Consider the following 20921-nt stretch of genomic DNA (forward strand, 5'->3'; position numbering starts at 1 on the left):
CGTCCCTGGGATTCTCCAGGCAAGAACACTGGAGTGTGTTGCCATTGCCTTCTCCAATGCATGAAAGTGAAAAGTGAAAGTGAAGTCGCTCAGTCGTGTCCGACTCTTCGCGACCCCATGGACTGCAGCCTTCCAGGCTCCTCCATCCATGGGATTTTCTAGGCAAGAGTACTGGAGTGAGGGATGCCTAAATAGGCTATTATGAATAATGCTGTCTTGAATATGGGAGTGCAGACAACTCATTGGTATCCTATTACCATTGCCTCTAACCAGAAATGGGATTGATGAATCTTGGAGTAGTTTTATTTTTAATTCTGTAAGCAACCTTTGTATTATATTTCATAGTAGCTGAACAAATTTACGTTCCCATCAGTAGTGCACAAGGATTCCCTTTTCTTCACATCCTCACCAATACTTATCTTCCTGATGAGAGCTATTCTAATAGGTGTGAGGTTATATCTCATTGTGGTTTTGATTTATAGTTCCCTGATGATTAGTAATGTTGAGCATCTTTTCATGTACCTGTTGTCCACTTGTATGTCTTCTTTGGAAAAAAATATGAATTCAGTTTCTTTGCCCATTTTTCAATTAAATTGTTTGGTTCTTTTGTTACTGAGTTGTATGAGTTCTTTAATATTTTGGATATTAATGTCTTTTCCAATATATGGTTTGCAAATATTTTCTACTATTTTGTGGATTGCCTTATCATTTAGTTGATTGGGTTTTTTATTTGTTTTTACTGTGAAAAGCTTTTTCATTTGATGTAGCCCACTTGCTGACTTTTACTTTTGTTGCTTATCCTTTTGGTGTTATGTCCAAAAATCATTGCCAAGACCAATGTCAAGGAGCTTCTTCCCTTTTTTCTAGAGGCTTTACTGTATTCAGTCTCATGTTTATGTGCTTAATTCATTTCAAGTTAATTTTGTGAGTAGTGTAAGATGGGGTTCAATTTCATTTTTCTGCATGCAGTTATTTAGATAAATTTCTTTGTTGAAGTGTATCAGGGTAATGCTGGTCTTGTAAAGTGAATTTGTAAGTGTTCTCTCTTCAATTTTTTGAAAAGTTTAAGAAGAATTTGCATTAGTTCTTCTTTAAATGTTTGGTCGAATTCACCAACTCAATGAATGTGAGTTTGAGCAAACTCCAGGAGTTAATAGTGGACAAGGAAGTTTGGCTTGCTGCAGTCCAGGGGGGTCACAAAGAGTCAGACACAACTGAGCCACTGAACTGAACTGAGAATTCACTGCTGAGACCATCTGGTTCTGAGCTCTTTTATGTTGTGAAATACATGATTTGGTCTGCTCAGATTTTCTTATTTCTTTATGATTCAGTGTTGGTGGGTTGTCTGATTCTAGGAATTTATCCATTTTCTCTAGGTATATTCAATTCAGTTGCATATAGCTGTTAATAGTAGTCTCTGATGATCCTTTTTATTTCTATGGTATCACCTGTAGTGTCAACTCTTTCATTTCTGATTTTACTTAAGCCTTTGCTCTTTTTATCCTAGTTAGTCTAGCTAAAGGATTGTCAATTTTGTTTATGTTTTCTAAAAATCAACACTTAGTTTCCTTGTCTTTTCTATTGTTTTTCTGGTCTCCATTTCATTTGTTTCTGCTCTGATTTTTGTTGTTTCTTTCCTTCTGATAATTCAGGCTCAATTCGTTGTTCTTCTTTTTCTGGTTCCTTAAAATATGAAATTAAGTTGCTTATTTGAGATTTTTTTTCTTATTGTAGGCATTTATAATTGTAAATTTCCCTCTAAGAACTGCTCTTGCTGCACCCCCTAGGTTTTGGAGTATTATGTTTCCATTTTCATTTCATTCAATATATCTTTATTTCATTTTTTATTTCTTCTTTGATTCACTGATTGTTCAGGACTGTGTCATTCAATTTCCACATATTTGTGAACTTTCCAGTTTTTCTTCTGTTATTGATTTCTAGTCATACTACTGTCTAGAAATATATCTGGTACTATTTCAATTTTCTTAAATTTGCTAAGATTTTTTTTTCTTTGATTTATCATATGATCTATCCTGGAGAATGTTCTGTGTGTACTTGAGAGCAATGTGTATTCTGCCGCTGTTATATGAAATGTTATGAACATGTTTGTTTGGTCCATTTGGTCTAAAAGTATAGTTCAGATCCAAAATTTTCTTATTGATTTTCTGGATGTCCTATCCATTGTTTTAAGTGGGATATTGGAATCTTCTACAATTATTGTATTATTGTCTGCTTTGCCCTCTGATATGTTTTTCTGATATTGCTTTAATATACTTAGATACTCCAGTGTTGGTGTATTTATATTTATGAGTATTATATCTTCTTCATGAATTGAGCTCTTTATCATTATAAAATTATCTTTACCTCATTACAATTTTTAACTTTATTTTGTCTGATATAAGTATAGCTACTCTGCTGTCTTCTGATTTCTATATACATGGAACATATTTTTTCATCCCTTTTCTCTGAGCCTATGTGACCCTAAATCTGATTGGGTCTCTTATAAGCAGCAAAAATTTCTTTCTTTTTTGATCTGTTCAACCACTTTCTGACTCTTGATTAGAGATTTTAATCTATTTATATTTAGAGTATTTACTGATACTTATTAATCCTATTTTTTTAATTGCTTCCTGGATGCTTGGTAGTTCCTTTGTTACTTTCTGCCTTTCTTTGTGAATGGATGATTTTCCATAATGGTATGCTTTGATTCCCTTCTCTTTACCTTTTTTACATCTACTGTAAATTTTTGCTCTGAGGTTAACAAGAGGCTTAGATTTTCCTCTGTGCTAATAACAGCTTAAATCATATACAAAACCTCTACCCTTTCATTCCCTGCCTCTTTATGTTTTTGATGCCATAATTTACTTCTTTCTATACTGTACTTTTATTAACAAATTATTGTAACTAGTTTTTTTAATACTCTTGTCCTTTAACTTGTATATTTGATTTAAATGATTAATACACCACCGTATTCCAGTATTAGAGTATTCTTAATTTGACTATAACTTTAGCAGTTAAAATGTACTAGTGTGTTGTACATTTTCATGTTTTCATGTTAGTAATTAGTATACTTTCATTTAAGCTTGTGAAATTCCTTTCTACATTTCTTGTAAAGTAGGTCTAGTAGTGATCAATTCCCTCAGCTTTTGTTTTTCTGAAGTCTTTATCTCTCCTTTATTTCTGAAGGATAACTTTACTGGATAGAGTATTCTTGGTTGGCAGATTTTTACTCTCAACACTTTGAATATATCATCCCACTCTTTTCTGGCCTTCAAAGATTCTGCTGAGAAAGCCACTAGTAGCCCTATGAGATTCCCTTGTAAGTTACAACCTTATTTTCTTTTGATTATTTTAAGATTCTCTCTTTGTGTTTGATTTTTGACAGTTGTATTATAATGTGTCTTGGAGAGGTTCTGTTTAACTAGATTTTGTTTGGTAACCTGTAAGTTTCATGAATTAGGGTATCAAAATCTCTCCTCACGTCTGGGAAATTCTAAGCCATTACATATTTTATTTTTTAATATTATTTATTTATTTGGCTGCATCTGGACTTAGTTGCAGCATATAGTATCTTTGTTGCATCATGCAGGATCTTTTTCATTGAGGCACACAGACTCTATTTGTGGTGCGTGGGTCAGTAGTTGCAGTACACAAATTTAATTGCTCTGCAGCATGTGGGATCTTAGTTCCTCAACAAGAAATCAATCCATGTCTCCTGCATGGCAAGGAAGATTCTTAACTACTGGACCACCAGGGAAGTCCCAGCAGAATTCTTTTTCTTGTCATTAGAACTTTTAAAATTTACTCTCTTAGCAACTTTCAAATATGCAATACAGTGTTAACTGTAATTGCCATGGTGTATAGTACATGCCTCCCTCCCATGGATCACAGCCTTCTCATGGTGAAGGGGCTTGCATAACTCAATGAAGCGATAAGCTATGCCATGCAGAGCCACCCAAGATGAATGGGTCATAGTGAATAGTTCTGACAAAACAGGGTCCACTGGAGAAGGAAATGGCTACCCACTCAAATATTCTTTCCCGGAAAACCTTTTGAACAGTATGAAAATGCAAAAGAAAAAAATGACACAGAAAGATGAGTCCCCCAAGTTGGAAGGTGTCCAGTATGCTACTGGGGAAGAGCAGAGGGAAATTACCAAAAGCTCCAGTAAGAATGAAGTGGCTGGGCCAAAGGGAAAATGATGCTCAGCTGTGGATATGTCTGGTGGTAAAAGTCCAGTGCTGTTAAGAACAATATTGCATAAGAAACAAATATTCCATGAAACAAGGTAAATTAAACCTGGTCAATCAGGAGATAGCAAGATTGAACATCAACATCTTAGGAATCAGTAAACTAAAATGGACAGGAATGGGTGAATTTAAATCAGATGATCATTATATCTATTACTGTGAGCAAGAATCATTTAGAATAAATTGAATAGACCTCATAATCAACAAAAGAATTCAAAGTGCAGTACTTAGGTGCAATCTCAAAAATGACAGAATGATCTCAGTTCATTTCTAAGGCAAACCATTAAACATCACAGTAATCTAAGTCTATGCCCCAATCACTGATGCTGAAAAAGCTGAAATTGACAGGTTCTATGAACTACAACATCTTCTAGAACTAAAACAAACAAAAAAAAGATGTCCTTTCCATCATAGGGGATTGGAATGCAAAAGCAGGAAGTCAAGAGATATCCAGAAAAACAGGCAAGTTTGGCATTAGAGTACAAAATGAAGCAGGGCAAAGGCTAACAGAGTTTTGTCAAAAGAACACGCTGGTCATAGCAAACACCCTTTTCCAACAACCTAAGAAACGACTCTACACATGGTCATCACCAGATGGACAATACCAAAATCAGATTGATTATATTCTTTACAGCCAAAGATGGAGCAGCTCTATACAGTCAGTAAAAACAAGACCTGTAACTGACTGTAGCTCAGTACATGAGCTCCTTATTGTAAAATTCAGACTTAAACTGAAGAACGTAGGGAAAACCACTGTGCCATTCAGGTATGACCTAAATCAAATCTCTTATTTGATACAGTGGAGATGATGAATAGATTCAAGGGATTAGATCTTGTAGACAGAGTGCCTGAAGAACTATGGACAAAGGTTTGTAACTTGTACCGGAGGCAGTGACCAAAACCTTCCCAAAGAAAATGAAATGCAACAAGGCAAAACGATTGTCTCAGGAGGCTTTACAAATACCTGAGAAAAGAAGAGAAGTGAAAGGCAAGGAAGAAAGGGAAAGATATACCCAACTGAATGCAGAGTTCCAGAGAATAGCAAGGAGAGATAATAAGGCCTTCTTAAATGAACGATGCAAAGAGATAGATGAAAACGTAGAATGGGAAAGACTAGAGAGCTCTTCAAGAAAATTGGAGCTATCAAGGGAACATTTCATGCAAAGATTGATATTATAAAGGACAGAAATGGTAAGGACCTAACAAAAGCAAAAGAGATTAAGAAGCAGTGGTAATAATACACAGAAGAACTATGCAAGAAAGGTCTTAATGACTCAGATAACAAAAATGGTGTAGTCACTTATAGTCACTCCTAGAGCTGGACATCCTAGAGTATGAAGTCAAGTGGCCTCAGGAAGTCAAGTGGGCCATTGGAAGCATTACTTCAAACTAAGCTAGTGGAAGTGACAGAATTCCAGCTGACTTATTTAAAATCCTAAAAGATGATGCTGTTAAAGTGCTGCACTCAATAGGTCAGCAAATTTGGAAATTCAGTGATGGCCACAGGATTGGGCAATGTCAGTTTTCATTGCAATACCAAAGAAGGTCAATGTCAAAGAATGTTCAAACTACCATACATTTGTACTCATTTCACATGCTATTATAGGAAGGCCATGCTCAAAATCCTTCAAGCTAGACTTCAGCAGTACATATTTGAGAACTTCAAGATTTATAAGCTCTGTTCGAAAGAGGCAGAGGAACCAGAGATTAAATTGCTGACATTGGTTGGATCTGGAGAAAGGAAGACAGTTCAAGGAAAATGTCTACTGCAGCTGTGTGGATCACAAAAACTGGAAAGTTCATAAAGAAATGGGAATACCAGTCCACCTTACCTACCTTCTGAAAAACCTGTATGTGGATCAAGTAGCAACAGTTAGAACCAGACATGGTACAAATAACTGGTTCAAAATTTGGAAAGGACTACAATGAGTATATTGTCAACCTGCTAGTTTAACTTCTATGCAGAGTGCATCATGCAAAATGCTGGGTTGGATGAATCACAAGATGGAATCAAGATTGCCAGGAGAAATATAAACAGCATCAAATATGTATATGATACCACTCTAAGGGCAAAAAGTGAAGAGAAACTAAGGAGCATCTTGATGAGAATGACAGAGGAAAGTTAAAAAGCTAGCTTGAAATTCATTACTAAAAATACTAAGATCATGTCATCTGGTCCCATCATTTCATGACAAATAGAAGGGGGGATAGTGGAAACAGTGACAGATTTTCTTTTCCTGGGTTCTGAAATCACTGCAGATTGTGACTGCAGCCATGAAATTAAAAGATGCTTGCTCCTTGGAAGGGAAGCTATGACAAACCTAAGACAGCATATTAAAAAGGAGAGACATCGCTTTGCTAACAAATGTGCACATAGTCAAAGGTATGATTTTTTTTCAGTAGTCATGTGCAGATGTGAGAGTTGGACAATAAAGAAGGCTGAGTGCCAAAGAAGGGATGTTCTCAAATTGTGATACTGGGGAAGACTACTGAGAGTCCCTCAGACTGCAAGGATATCAAACCAGTAATCCTAAAGGAAATCAATCCTGAATATTCATTGGAAGGTCTGTTGCTGAACTTGAAGCTCCAATACTTAGAACACCTGATGCAAAGAGTCAACTCATTGGAAAAGACCTTGTTGCTGGGAAGGATTGACGACAAAAGGAGAAGGATGTGGCAGAGGATGAAATGCTTAGATAGCATCACCAACTCAATGGACATAAATTTGAGCAAACTCTGGAAGATAGTGAAGTAAAGAGGAGCCTTGTGTGCTACAGTCCATCAAGTGGTATAGAGTCAGACACGACTTACTGACTGAACAACAAGGACACCATATTACATCCACAAGACTTAACTATTTTATAACTTGAAGTTTGTACCTTCTAACTCCCTTCACTCCTTTCATACACCTTCTCATCCCCTACTTCTGGCTACCACCAGTCTTTTCTCTGTATCTATGAGCTTTTATTTTTAGATTCCACATATAAGTGAGATCATAAAATAAATCATAAATCTTTCTACGTCTGACTTACTTTGAAAACAGCCTAATGTACTCAAGGACCATCTATGTGGTCACAAGTGGCAAGATTTCATTCTATCTTAAGGCTGAATAACACTCCATTGTATACATACCACATTTCCTTTATCCATTCATCTATCAATAACACTTGATTGTTTCTGTATCTTAGCTATTGCAAATAACTCTGCAGTTGAACACAGAGGTGCATGTATCTTTTCAAGTTACTGATTCCACTTTCTTTGAAGACCCAAAGGTGGAATTTCTGGATCAGATGGTAGTTCTACTTTTAATATTTTGAGGAACTTCTATACTGTTTTCTATAGTGGCTGTACAAGTTTACGTTTCTAGCAACATTGCACATGGGTTCTCTTTTCTCCTCATACTCACCAACACTTGGTATTTCTTGTCTTTTTGATGATTCTAGCAGGTGTGAGATGATATCTCATTGTGGTGTGGATGTGCATTTCCCTGATGATTAGGCCTGTTGAGTGTCTTTTCATGTACCTATTGGCCATTTCTATGGCTTCTTTGGAAAAGTGTGTATTCACACACACCCACCCCTGTCCACTTTTTAATTGAATTCTGATTTTTTGTTTGTTTGTTTGTTTTTGAGCTGTGTAAGCTCTATATATTAATATACTTTAGATATTAACCCCTTATTGGCTATATTATTTGCAAATACTTTCTCACATTGAGTACTGTTGCCTTTTCATATTATTGAAGGTTTCCTTTGTTGTGCAGAAACTTTACTGTTTGATGTAATCTCTTTTGTAAATTTTTGCTTTTGTTCCTTTGTTTTTGGTGTCAAATCCAAAAAATTCTTCACTATACCCAATGTAAGGAGTTTACTGCCTGTGTTTTCTTCTAGGAATTTTATGGTTTCAGGTTGCACATTCAAGCCTTTAATCCATTTAGGGTTGATTTTTGTGTATGGTAAAAGATAATCTTTTGCATGTGGATGTCTAGTTCCCAGCCCTTTGTTGAAAACTGTCCTCTTCATCATATATTCTTGGCCTCTCTGTCATAAATTAGTTGATTATATATGAGTGAGTTTATTTCTGGGTTTTTTTTCTGTTACACTGATCTATATGTCTATGTTTATGTCACTACTGTTTTGATTAGAGTACTTCATTATATAGTTTGAAATTAGGAAGCACAATACCTCCAGCTTTGTTCTTCATTCACAAAGAATTGCTTTGCCTATTTGGGATCTTTTGGGACTCCATACAAAGTTTAGGATTGTTTGTGCTATTTCTGTGGAAAATGTTATTGAAATTTTGATAGGTATTGCATTGAAACTAGATTGCTGTAAATGGTATGGCCATTTTAACAATACTAGTTCTTCTAATCCATGATCATAAAGCATCTTAACATTTACTTGTGACATTTATCTTCTTTGATTTTGTTCATCAAAGTCTTATAGTTTTCAGTGAACAAGTATTTTATCTCCTTAGTTATATTATAATGTATTTTTAATTGGAGGATAATTGCTTGTATTGGTTTCTGCTGTACAGCAATGTGAATCAGAAATAAGTATACATTTATCTCCCTTCCTCACACCCCATCCATCTTACCCCTCTAGGTCATCATAGAGCACTAGGCTGATTTCCCTGTGTTATACAGCAGCTTCCCACTACCTATCTATTTTGCATATGGTAGTGTATATATGTCAATGCTATTCTCTAAATTTGTTCCACCCTCTCCTTCCCTGACTGTGTCCACAAATCCATTCTCTACATCTGGGTCTCTATTCCTTCCTTGAAAGTAAGTTCATCAGTACAATTTTTCTAGATTCCATATATACACATTAATATACAATATTTGTTTTTCTTTTTCTGACTTACTTCAATCTGTATAACACGCTTTGGGTTCATCCACCTCACTAGAACTGAGTCAGATTTGTTCCTCTTAATGGCTGCATAATATTCCATTGCATATATGTGTGTGTGTGTGTGTGTGTATTGGAGAAGGCAGTGGCACCCCACTCCAGTACTCTTGCCTGGAAAATCCCACAGAGGAGCCTGGTAGGCTGCAGTCCATGGGGTCGCAAAGAGTCGGACACGACTGAGCAACTTCACTTTCACTTTTCATTTTCATGCATTGGAGAAGGAAATGGCAACCCACTCCAGTGTTCTTGCCTGGAGAATCCCAGGGATGGGGGAGCCTGGTGGGCTGCCATCTATGGGGTCGCACAGAGTCGGACATGACTGAAGCAACTTAGCAGCAGCAGCAGCAGTGTGTGTGTGTGTGTGTGTGTGTGTGTATATATATATATATATATATATATATATATATATATCTCACAACTTTTTTATCCATTCATCAGTCAGTGAACATCTACATTGCTTCCATGTCCTGGCTATTGTAAATAGCTCTGCAATGAACATTAGGATACATGTGTCTTTTTGAATTGTTTCCTCAGGATATATGCCCAGTAGTGGAATTGCTGGATAATATGGGGCTTAAAAGTCTGCAGGTCTAGCAAGTTTCTACCTATTGCTGTAAAATCAGCTGATTAAGCTTGAGTTCATGGTCTCTTGCAAGGGGCTGTGTTCAGCTCAAGGCCAGACTGCAAGATGTCTTGCTTCCACACTCACTAAGGCAGCTGTTGATAGGCCTCAGATCCATGCTGGCTGTTGACTTGGAGACGTCAGTTTCTTGCCACATGAACTTCTCCATGGCCCTATTCACAGTATATCATCTGACTTCTTCCAGAGCAAGGGGTCCATGAGAGGCACCCTCAAATGGAAGTGACAACCTTTTTATCACCTAATCTTGGAAATGACATTCCATTCTGCCAAAGTCATTCATTAGAAGTAAGTCACTAAGTCCAGCCTATATTCAAGGGGAAGGGCTCATACAAGGGCCTTCATCAAGGTGATGAGGTCTTTGGGGCCATCTTAGAAGCTGCCCACCATACTGGGTGATGCTGGTGGTTTTACAAATACTGCTCTAATTAATAACCTCAAAACAAAGACCTTTTTTACTGAGAAAATAAAAATTCCTTGGTAAGTGAATGGATATATGGACCTCGTAGCACCCTCAAGGTGGGGAAATGGGGAGGGAGGGAGGCTGTTTTCCATTAAGCTAATGCAAAAAATAAAGGTGAAATTTTGAACTTAGAGCACCATTCTCCAGCCAGGACTCCCTCTAAAGGCCTATAGCCAAGCTATGAAAATGGTAATGTTCTAAAATTCTGATAAAGCAAAAGTTGAGGATCAATCTATCATTGACAGCATCAGGAGGTCCCAGCCAATAACTCTTGTACAAGCTGGTAGAAGCTTAGGGGATGGTGCATTGGAAAAATCCGAGTTTCTTTTGTTTGAAAATAAGTGAGCTCATATCTAGTGTCAGTAACCGCGTTCCTGTGGAAGCCTCAGCATGAGGGTAGCTTGGCTTCCTTTCAGGCAGCTTTGTGTCATTTGCTCGCTGAAAGCCTTAGGAGAACAGCTTCTTCATGTACTGTACATAAAATGCACAACAGAGAGTCTTGCATAAAGATGTGCTCATTAACTTCCATTCTCTTTGCAAGAACTTTGAGAATTATAAAAGAGCATAAGGTGTGGTCCTTGCTTAGTTACTGCTGCTGCTGCTGCTAAGTAGCTTCAGTCGTGTCCAACTCTGTGTGACCCCATAGATGGCAGCCCACCAGGCTCCCCCGTCCCTGGGATTCTCCAGGCAAGAACACTGGAGTGGGTTGCCATTTCCTTCTCCAATGCATGAAAGTGAAAAGTGAAAGTGAAGTCGCTCAGTTGTGTCTGACTCTTCGCGACCCCATGGACTGCAGCCTAACAGGTTCCTCCATCCATGGGATTTTCCAAGCAAGAGTACTGGAGTGGGTTGCCATTGCTTAGTTAAGGAGATGTTATTTCCACCTGTAAAACAACAGGAATTTTTACCATGTAGAATTGTGAAAAGGATATGGGATTTAGAATCAGAAGAATACAGCTGACACTTAACAATGCCAGGGTTAATAGCACCTACCCTCTGCATAGTGGAACATCCAAGTATAACTTAACAGTCAGCCCTCCATACTCACAGTTCCACGTCCAGGGATTCAGCCGTCCATGGATCCTATAGTGCTGTAGTATTTACTATTGAAAATAATCCACGAGTAGATCCATGCAGTTCAAACTCATGTTGTCCAAGAATCAACTGTCTAATGACACACAGAATTGTGTGCACTTGGGTTATCACTTAAGTTTGCTGAGTTTCTATTACCTTATTTACAGGATATGGATAATATGCCTGTGGCTTCTAGCTAGAGTGAAGTTGAGGAGAGGGAACTAAGTAAAGCACTTTTTAAATTGGTACCAAAAATACACAGTGATTCTTTACCTTGGATGCATATTAGAATCACTTGCCAAGCTTTGAAAAGTCCCAATTCCCAGGCTGTACACCAAAGCCATTCTGTAGTAATTATGCCTCCCCTTCCCCTTCTTTCTCCATGTGTGTGTCTGTGTCTGTGTGTATGTGTGAATATACAAAGCCTCTTGAAATAGTTAAGAGTAATTTCACCTTTGTTTCCACCAAATAGAATACACAAAGTACTTGGTGGTGACATTCCAAAGAGGGGATGTGAAGGAGGTGTCCACTAGAGTGGGACTGGGGATGGTCGGAGAAAAGTTTCTGCTCCTTTGATTTGAAAGCACAGAGAGATGGTTGTGCAATATGAAGCCAAAGTATTCTGTTAGTGTGGACAGATGTTACTCTGCAATTCAGTTAGGGTTCCTGAGTGGATGACGGCAACCCAGACAAAGTGATGGCAGCATAGGTGCCTGAGGAAGGTGAAGTGTGCACACGTCTAGTTAATGTCTGTGCTAAGTAAGGAGTAGCAAATGCCTGTGTGTCTCCACTCAAATTCTGTTCTCAGGGGGCATTGTTTAGGCAAGAGCTTTCTGCCGCAACCACTGACCCTTAAAAAATATTTCTAATGAATTACTTTCAAGACAACTTTCAAGACCTAATTCTTTGATCAAGGTGGAAGACTTGATTCTTTGAAATAGTCTTGAAAATAGAACATTTCAACAGAAACAAGGTTTCTTTTGTTTCCAGTCTTCACATTTTCCAAAATTACTGTGAACAAAGTCCTTCACTGGAATCTGTATTTTGGGGATTAACCAAAACATAGAAAGAAAGTGAACAGAGAAAGAACACTGTGCTCACTTGATATGTTCTGCTCTCTGTTCTCTAGAGCCACATGCTGTGGGAAGAACAACCAGGCAAGAAGCCCAGTTGCTTCCAGGGTCTGAAAGCTTTTCACACTGAGCCAGCTCCGGGGCCATTCTCTACCGCTGAGGTGGGGACATGGATTCTTCCCTTCATTTCTGCAGAAGACGTCCCCCGGGAGACTCCTTCACAACCCAGGAGAATCCCTCAGCACTCACACATCAGTTTAGATGACCTGTGGCTGGAGAAGACACAGAGGAGGAAGTTGAAGAAGCAGGCCCAGTTTGAAAGGAAGTTTCATGCACACAAAGATGGAGTCCAGGTAAGCTGCTCACATGCCATAGTCATTGGACCTGACCTGGTACCTCCTCTTCCAATGCAGCAGCTTGCCTTTCTTGCCCCCTTTGCACCTCTGCCCTATACAGTCTGCAGGAGAAACACTGTGCAGTGATGTGTCTGAGAGCCATAGAGGCTGTGGCTCCCCCTTCCCGCTCTGCAGTGTCCACCCCTGTGCAGGTGATGGAGCAGAACTGGAGAGGGGGAGGCCTGCCCTGAAGCCCCTCCCATAGTAATGACCATTCAGTGAGGACCCACTCTGTGTCAAACATTGTGTTAGATGCTGGACAGCATTAATTCTAATACCCGCAAAGGTGCATGACATTCTGATACAACAGTCTCAGTTAAAGAAAATCATATAAAGAGAATTAGATTTTTTCTCTAGAGTGACACCATGATTTTTACATGAAATTGTCAGCTATTTAAAAATGACTTAATAGTTTATAAAGCATACCTTTTACACAATCCCTGACTCTGTTTCTTATTCTTTCCCTTTATAAAATAGCAGTCTTTTTTATTATCAAGTATTTGTGAAGTACACATCCCTGAGTCTCACATCATCCCTGATATCCACTTTTTTAAAAATTGAGGTGAAATTTACATAACATAAAATGAACCATATTAAAATGTACAATTCAGTGGCATTTAGTAGATTCACAAGATTTTGCAGGACTTACCTTTATCTGGTTCCAAGACATTCTCATCATCTCAGAAAGAAACTTCCTAACTATTAAACAGTCACAACCAATTTCCCCTCCCTAGACCCTGGCAAGCACTAATCTGATTTTCATTCCTATGGATTTATGTATTACCTACAGATATTTCATGTAAATGGAATTATAATATGTCATCTTTTGTACCTGACTTCTTTCACTTAGCATAATCTTTCTGAAGTTCTTCTCTGTTGTAGCATACAGCATCATGTGGATATGCTTGTTTTTGTTATTCATTCATCCATTGATTGGCATTAGGTTGTCTGCACTTTTTGACTGTTTTAAATAGTGCTGTCAGGAACATCTGTGTATAAGCTTTTGCTTGTATACATGTTTTCTATTCTTTTGGATATATACATAGGAGTGGAATTGTTGGGACATGTGGTAATCCCATGATTAACTTTCTGAGGAACTGCTAGACTTTTCCACACAATTTTATATTTCTATAAACAGTGTAGAGGGTTGCAAGTTCTCTACATTCTTCCCAACACTTGTTGCTTCGTGTTGTGTTATTTTGTTTAAATTATACCATCCTAATGGGTCTGAATGGTACCTAATTGTGGTTTGATTTGCATTTTCCTAGTGACTAATGTTGAGTATATTTTCATGTATTTATTGGCCATTTGTATGTCTTTTTTTGGAGAAATGTCTATTCAAGTCCTTTGATCATTTTTTAACTGGGTTATTTTTCTTTGTTGTTCAACTGTCAGAGCTCTTTATGTATACAGATACTAGACCCCATGAAATAAATGATTTGCAAATATTTTCTCCCATCTGTAGATTGCCTTTCATTTTCTTGATAGTGTCTACTGTTGCATGAAAGTATTTAATTCTGATGTAATCCAGTTTATCTAGCTTGTCTTTTGTTGCTTGTGAATTTAGTGTAATGCCTAAGAATCCATTGCCAAATCCAAGATCATGAAAGCTTATTTTTATGCTTTCTTTTAAGAGCTTTTATACCTTTTGCTCTTACATTTAGGTTTTCTATTAATTTTGAATTAATTTTTGTGGTTTATGTGAGGTAAGGTTCCAACTTCAAACTTTTCCATGTGGATATCTTGTTGTCTTAGCACCATTTGTTGAACAGACTATTCTTTTCCTCATTAAATGATCTTACTGCTACTGCTGCTAAGTCGCTTCAGTTGTGTCCGACTCTGTGTGACCCCGTAGACGGCAGCTCACCAGGCTCCCCCATCCCTGGAATTCTCCAGGCAAGAACACTGGAGTGGGTTGCCATTTCCTTCTCCAATGCATGAAAGTGAAAAGTGAAAGTGAAGTAGCTCAGTCGTGTCTGACTCATAGCGACCCCATGGACTGCAGCCTACCAGGCTCCTCTGTCCATGGGATTTTCCAGGCAAGAGTACTGGAGTGGGTTGCCATTGCTTTCTCCAAAATGATCTTGACACTCTTGTAAAAAATCAAATGACCTTAGATATATAGGTTTATTCCCAGACTCTCAATTCTATTCTATTGGTCCTTGTATCTGTCTTTTTGCCAGTATCACACTATTTACCATAACTTTCTATTAAGTTTTGAAGTTGGGGTGTGTGAATCCTCTTTGTTATTTTTTAAGATTATGTTGCCTGTTTGCTGTCCCTTGCAATTCCAAACGAATCTTAGGATCAGCTGTTTCATTTCTTGGGGATAAAAAAAATGAAGGCCATTGAGATTTTGGTAAGTTTAAATTGAATCTGTAGACTACTCTGGAGAGTATCACCTTCTTATATATATATATATCAAATTTTCAAATCTATGAACACAGGGTGTTGTTTTATTTTTTACGTATTATTTAGTTGCTTTTCACAATGTTTTATAATTTTCACTGTACAAGTCTTGCACATCCTTGGTTGAAATATTTCCTATGTATTTTATTCTTTTTATGATACTGCAAATAGAATTGCTTTCTTAATTTCACTTTGGGATTTGTTCATTGCTAGTGTATAGAAATACAATGGATATTTGTGTATTGATCTTGTACATGCAGATTTGCTGACTTTGTTTATTAACTCTGAGTATCTTTGTGTATTATTTAGAAATTTCTATATATAAGTTTAAGATACAGATCCTATACATTTTTTAGAATTTATATCTTTGCATTTAATTTTCTTAGGGAGTTGTAAGCAGCATTGTGTTCTTAATTTTATTTTTCACAAATTGATTCTTAGTATATTAAAACATTACTGACTTTTGTGTGTTTGTACTATAGCCTGTGACCTTGAAGAATTCATTGATTGGTTCTAGAAAAAAATTTTTTAAAGACTCCTTGGGATTTTCTATGTAAAGAGTAATATCGTCTATGGGTGGGGACAATTTTATTTTTCATTTCCTAATTTGTATGATTTTTTTCCATTGACTTATTGCAGTGCTTAGGAATTCCAATATTGTGTTGAAGAAGTGGGAAAAGAGGATATCCTTGCCTTATTCCCTGTTGTAATAGGATAAATTTCCATTTTTTCACTCTTAAGTGTGATGTTAGCTATAGAACTTTTATAGAATTTTGTTGAGAAATTTCCTCTCTATTCCTAGTTTGCTGAGACTTTTTTTTAAAATCATGAATGTGTTAACTTTTTTAAAAGCTTTTTCTGTGTCTACTGATATGATCATTTTATGCTTTTACCTTTAACCTCTTGATGTGGTAGATTATATTAATTTTTTTGTATGTTGAATCAGCCATCTCTTCTTGGAATAAATCCCACTTGGTCATGTAGTATATATAGAATGTATAATTTTTATAAAGTCATATATTAATTTGTTGATATTTCATCCAGATCTTCTGTATCTAAGCTCATAAAAGATATTGAGCTGGAGTTTTCACTTTTGTACTATTTTCCTATAGTTTGGGTATCAGGATAATATGAACCTCACAAAATGAGTTGGAAAGTAATTCTCTTTCCCTGTATTCTTAAATAGATTGTGTAAAATTGGTTTTCTTTGCTCTGAATTCTACACTGATATTAATATGACCACTTCTTTTTTGGTTAGTGTTTACACATGTCTTTTTTCATCTTTTTACTTCCAACCTGTCATTGATTTGAATTTCTTGTAGGCAGCATTGTTGGATCTTTTTATTTTACCCATTCTGCTTATGTTTGTTTTTTAATCGGTATATTTTGACAGTTAACATGTGAAATAATTATTATATAAGGGCCTAAGTCTGCCAATTTATTACTTGTTTTCTGTTTCTTCTGTTTCCCAATATTCTTTTCTGTCAGTTACATGAACAGTTTTTAGGATTCCATCATAATTTATTTGTAGTATTTTTGGATATCTTGTTCTGTATGGTTTTCATACTGGTTGCTAGAAGAAAATGACCACCCCTCCAGTATCCTTGCCTGGAGAATTCCATGAACAGAGGAGCCTGCCGGGCTCCAGTCCATGGGGTCGCAAAGAATCGGACAAAACTGAGCAACTAACACTACTACATTAAAAACATTATATACATACAGAGCCTATCACAGTCTACTGTTATCAACATTTTACCACTTCCATTGACCTTTAGTAATCTTAGTTCCACTGAGGTTCATTTACTATCCCCACTGTGCTGTGCTTAGTCGCTCAGTCATGTCCAACTCTTTGCGACCCCATGGACTGTAGCCCACCACGTTCCTCTGTCCATAGGGATTCTCCAGGCAAGAGTACTGGAGTGGGTTGCCATGCCCTCCTCCAAAATCTTCTCCAGGAGATCTTCCCAACCCCGGGATCGAACCCAGGTCTCCTGCATTGCAGGTGGATTCTTTAATACCTAACCATGAGGGTAGCCCATGAATACTAGAGTGGGTAGCCTATCCTTTCTCCAGAGAATCTTTTTAACCCAGAAATCAAACCAGGGTCTCCTGCATTGCAAGGGGATTTACCAGCTGAGCTGCTGCTGCTGCTAAGTCGCTTCAGTCATGTCCGACTCTGTGCGACCCCATAGAGGGCAGCCCACCAGGCTCCCCTGTCCCTAGGATTCTCCAGGCAAGAACACTGGAGTGGGTTGCCACTTACTTCTCCAATGCATGAAAGTGAAAAGTGAAAGTGAAGTCGCTCAGTCGTGTCTGACTCTCAGCGACCCCATGGACTGTAGCCCACCAGGCTCCTTCATCCATGGGATTTTCCAGGAAAGAGTACTGGAGTGGGGTGCCATTGCTGAGCTACCCACTATTAAAATATAATTCTCTTGTGTTTTCTCTACATACATTTTTTTTGAAGTACGATTGATTTACGTCCAATATTATGTTAGCATCAAGTACACAACACAGTGATTCAATGGTTTTATAGATTACACTCCATATTTAGTTATTATAAAGTAATGACTATATTTCTCTGTACTGTATAATATATCTTTGTTGCTTATTATTTTATACATAGTATTTTGGTACCTCTTAACCCTTTTTTCCCTCTTTCCCCTCCATTCATCCCCTCCCCACTGTTAACTACTGACGTGTTTTCTGTATCTTTGAGTTTTTTGTTTTAGATTCCATATCTAAGTGAAAATATACAGTATCTATCTTTCTGTTTCTGACTTATTTCACTAAGCATAATACCCTCCAGGCCCATCCCCATTGTTGCAAATGGAAAAATTTCATTCTTTTTATGGCTATTATTCTAATATATATATTTACCACATCTTCTTTATTCATCTGTTGATGAACACTCAGTTTGCTTTCATACCTTGCCAATTTTAAACAGTACTGATATGAACATTGGGGTGCATATATTTTTTTGATTTTTGTTTGTTTGTTTTCTTTAGATATACACCCAGTAGTGGAGTTGCTGGATCATAGGGTAGTTTTATTTTTAATTTTTTAAGGAACTTCTGAAAGGTTGTTGCTGACCCATGAAAAGACGCCAGGATTCTTGGCTTCCGGAAGAGAGAACTCAATCTGGGGCCAGAGACGAGGCTTGATCACTCAGAGCTTTTGTGCAATACAGTTTTATTAAAGTGTAAAAGGGATAGAGAAAGCATCTGACACAGACATCATAAGGGGGCAGAAAGAGTACCCCCTCACTAGTGTTAGCAATGGAGTTATATACTTTTAATTAGTTTAAATAATTAAATTATATAATTTTAATTAGTTATTGCAGTGAATAAAAAGTATGTCTGGAGGTTGTAAAGACCTTACTTAGACACACTCCCATAATTTACATTTTAAGATGACAGGATTAGCCAGAAGGTTTTTTCCAGAGACTGTGCTCAAGCAGGATACATTATTGTTATATAATCCTAAGGAATGTAGAGGAAAAACAAACATTTGTCCTTTCCTCCTCCTTGAGAATTCCAGACCCCTCTCTCCTTGGGGACCCCTGGACGTCTTATCAGCCTACCTCGGAATTGACTCTCTCACTTCTGTGTGGTTTTCCATAATGATGGTACCAGTTTACATTGCCACCAAACCTGTATTACAGTGGCCTTTTCTCCGCATCCTCACTGACATTTGTTATTTGCTGTCTTTTTGACAACAGCCATTCTGACAGATGTGAGGGGATATCTCACTGTGGTTTTTTAATTAATTTTTATTGGCGTATAGTTGATTTACAATGTTGTGTTTATGCTGTGCAGACAAGTGAGTCAGTTATACATACACATGTATCCACTCTTTTTTAGATTCTGTTCCCAAGTAGGTCATTGCAGTGTATTCAGTAACGTTCCCTGTGCTATTCAGTAGGTTCTTATTAGCTCTCTATTCTATATATGTGTTTGCTTATGCTCAGTCATGTCTGACTCTTTGTGACCCCATGGACTGTAGCCAACCAGGCTCCTGTGCTCATAGAGTTTTCCAGGCAAGAATACTGGAGCGGATTTCCATTTCATATTGCAGGGGATTTTCCTGACCTAGGGATCGAATCCATTTCTCTTGCCCATTCTATATTAGTAGTGTGTATATGTCAGCCCCAGTCTCCCCATTTATCCCTCTCTCTTCTTCCCCCTGATAACCACAAGATTGTTTTCTACATCTCTGACTCAACTTCTGTTTTGTAAATAGGCTCATTCATACCATTTATTTAGATTCTATGTATAAGCAATATCATATGGTACTTGTCTTTGTCTGACTTACTTCACACAGTATGACAAGCTCTGGGTCCATCCATGTTGAAGCAAGTGGCATTTTTTAGTTCTTTTATGGCTGAATAATATTCCATTGTATATATGTACCACATCTTCTTTATCCATTTCTCAGCCAATGGACATTTAGGTTGCTTCCATGTCCTGGCTATTGTAAATGGTGCTTCAGTAAACATTGGGGTGCATGTATCATTTTGAATTATGATTTTCTCCAGATATATGCCCAGGAGTGGGATTGCTGGATGAGATACTGACAAAATGTGGCAAAATGTGGTCCACTGAAGAAGGGAATGGCAAACCACTTCAGTATTCTTTCCTTGAGAACCCCATAAACAGTATGAAAAGGCAAAAATATAGGACACATAAAGATGAACTCCCCAGGTAGGTAGGTGCCCAGTGTGCTACTGGAGATCAGTGGAGAAATAATCCAAAAAAATGAGGAGACGGAGCCAAAGCAAAAACAACACTCAGTGTGCATGTGACTGGTGATGGAAGCAAGGTCTGATGCTATAAAGAGCAATATTGCATAGGAACCTGGAAAGTTAGGTCCATGAATCAAGGCAAATTGGAAGTGGTCAACCAGGAGATGGCAAGAGTGAACATCAACATTTTAGGAATCAGTGAACCAAAATGGACTGGAATGGATGAATTTAACTCAGATGACCATTATATCCACTACTGTTGGCAAGAATCCCTTAGAAGAAATAGACTAGCCATCATAGTCAATAAGAGAGTCTGAGATGCATTACTTGGATGCAATCACAAAAAGAACAGAATGATCTCTGTTTATTTCCAAGGCAAACCATTCACTATCACGGTAATCCAAGTCTATGTCCTGACCAATAATGCTGAAGAAGCTGAAGTTGAATGGTTCTATGAAGACCTACAAGATCTTCTAGAACTAAGATCCAAAAAAGATGTCTTTTCATTATAGGGCACTGGAATGCAAAAGTAGGAAGTCAAGAAACACCTGGAGTAACAGGCAAATTTGGCCTTGGAGTACAGAATGTAGCAGGGCAAAGGCTAATAGAGTTTTGCCAAGAGAACACACTGGTCATAGCAAACATTCTCTTCCAACAAGACAAGAGAAGACTCTACACATGGACATCACCAGATAGTCAACACTGAAATCAGATTGATTATATTCTTTGCAGCCAAAGATGGAGAAACTCAATACAGTCAGCAAAAACAAGCCCGGGAGCTGACTGTGGCTCAGATCATGAACTCCTTATTGCCAAATTCAGACTTATATTGAAAAAGTAGGGAAAACCACTAGACCATTCAGGTATGACCATACAGTGGAAGTGAGAAATAGATTTAAGGGACTAGATCTGATAGAAATAGTGCTTGATGAACTATGGATGGAGGTTTCTGACATTGTACAGGAG

The 20921-nt window shown here is 37.6% G+C and overlaps 1 protein-coding gene across 1 annotated transcript in view; it reads left to right on the plus strand.

Annotated features, from left to right (window-relative positions):
- Positions 1–20921, plus strand: part of ARHGEF4 (Rho guanine nucleotide exchange factor 4) — a 346937-nt gene that overhangs the window by 183053 nt on the left and 142963 nt on the right. The window contains exon 3 of the mRNA XM_006060622.3: positions 12464–12760. Coding sequence (XP_006060684.2) covers positions 12464–12760 — 297 coding nt within the window. The remainder of the gene's footprint in view (positions 1–12463; positions 12761–20921) is intronic.

The sequence above is a fragment of the Bubalus bubalis genome, chromosome 2, assembly GCF_019923935.1.
Source record: "Bubalus bubalis isolate 160015118507 breed Murrah chromosome 2, NDDB_SH_1, whole genome shotgun sequence".
Lineage (NCBI taxonomy): Eukaryota > Metazoa > Chordata > Mammalia > Artiodactyla > Bovidae > Bubalus > Bubalus bubalis.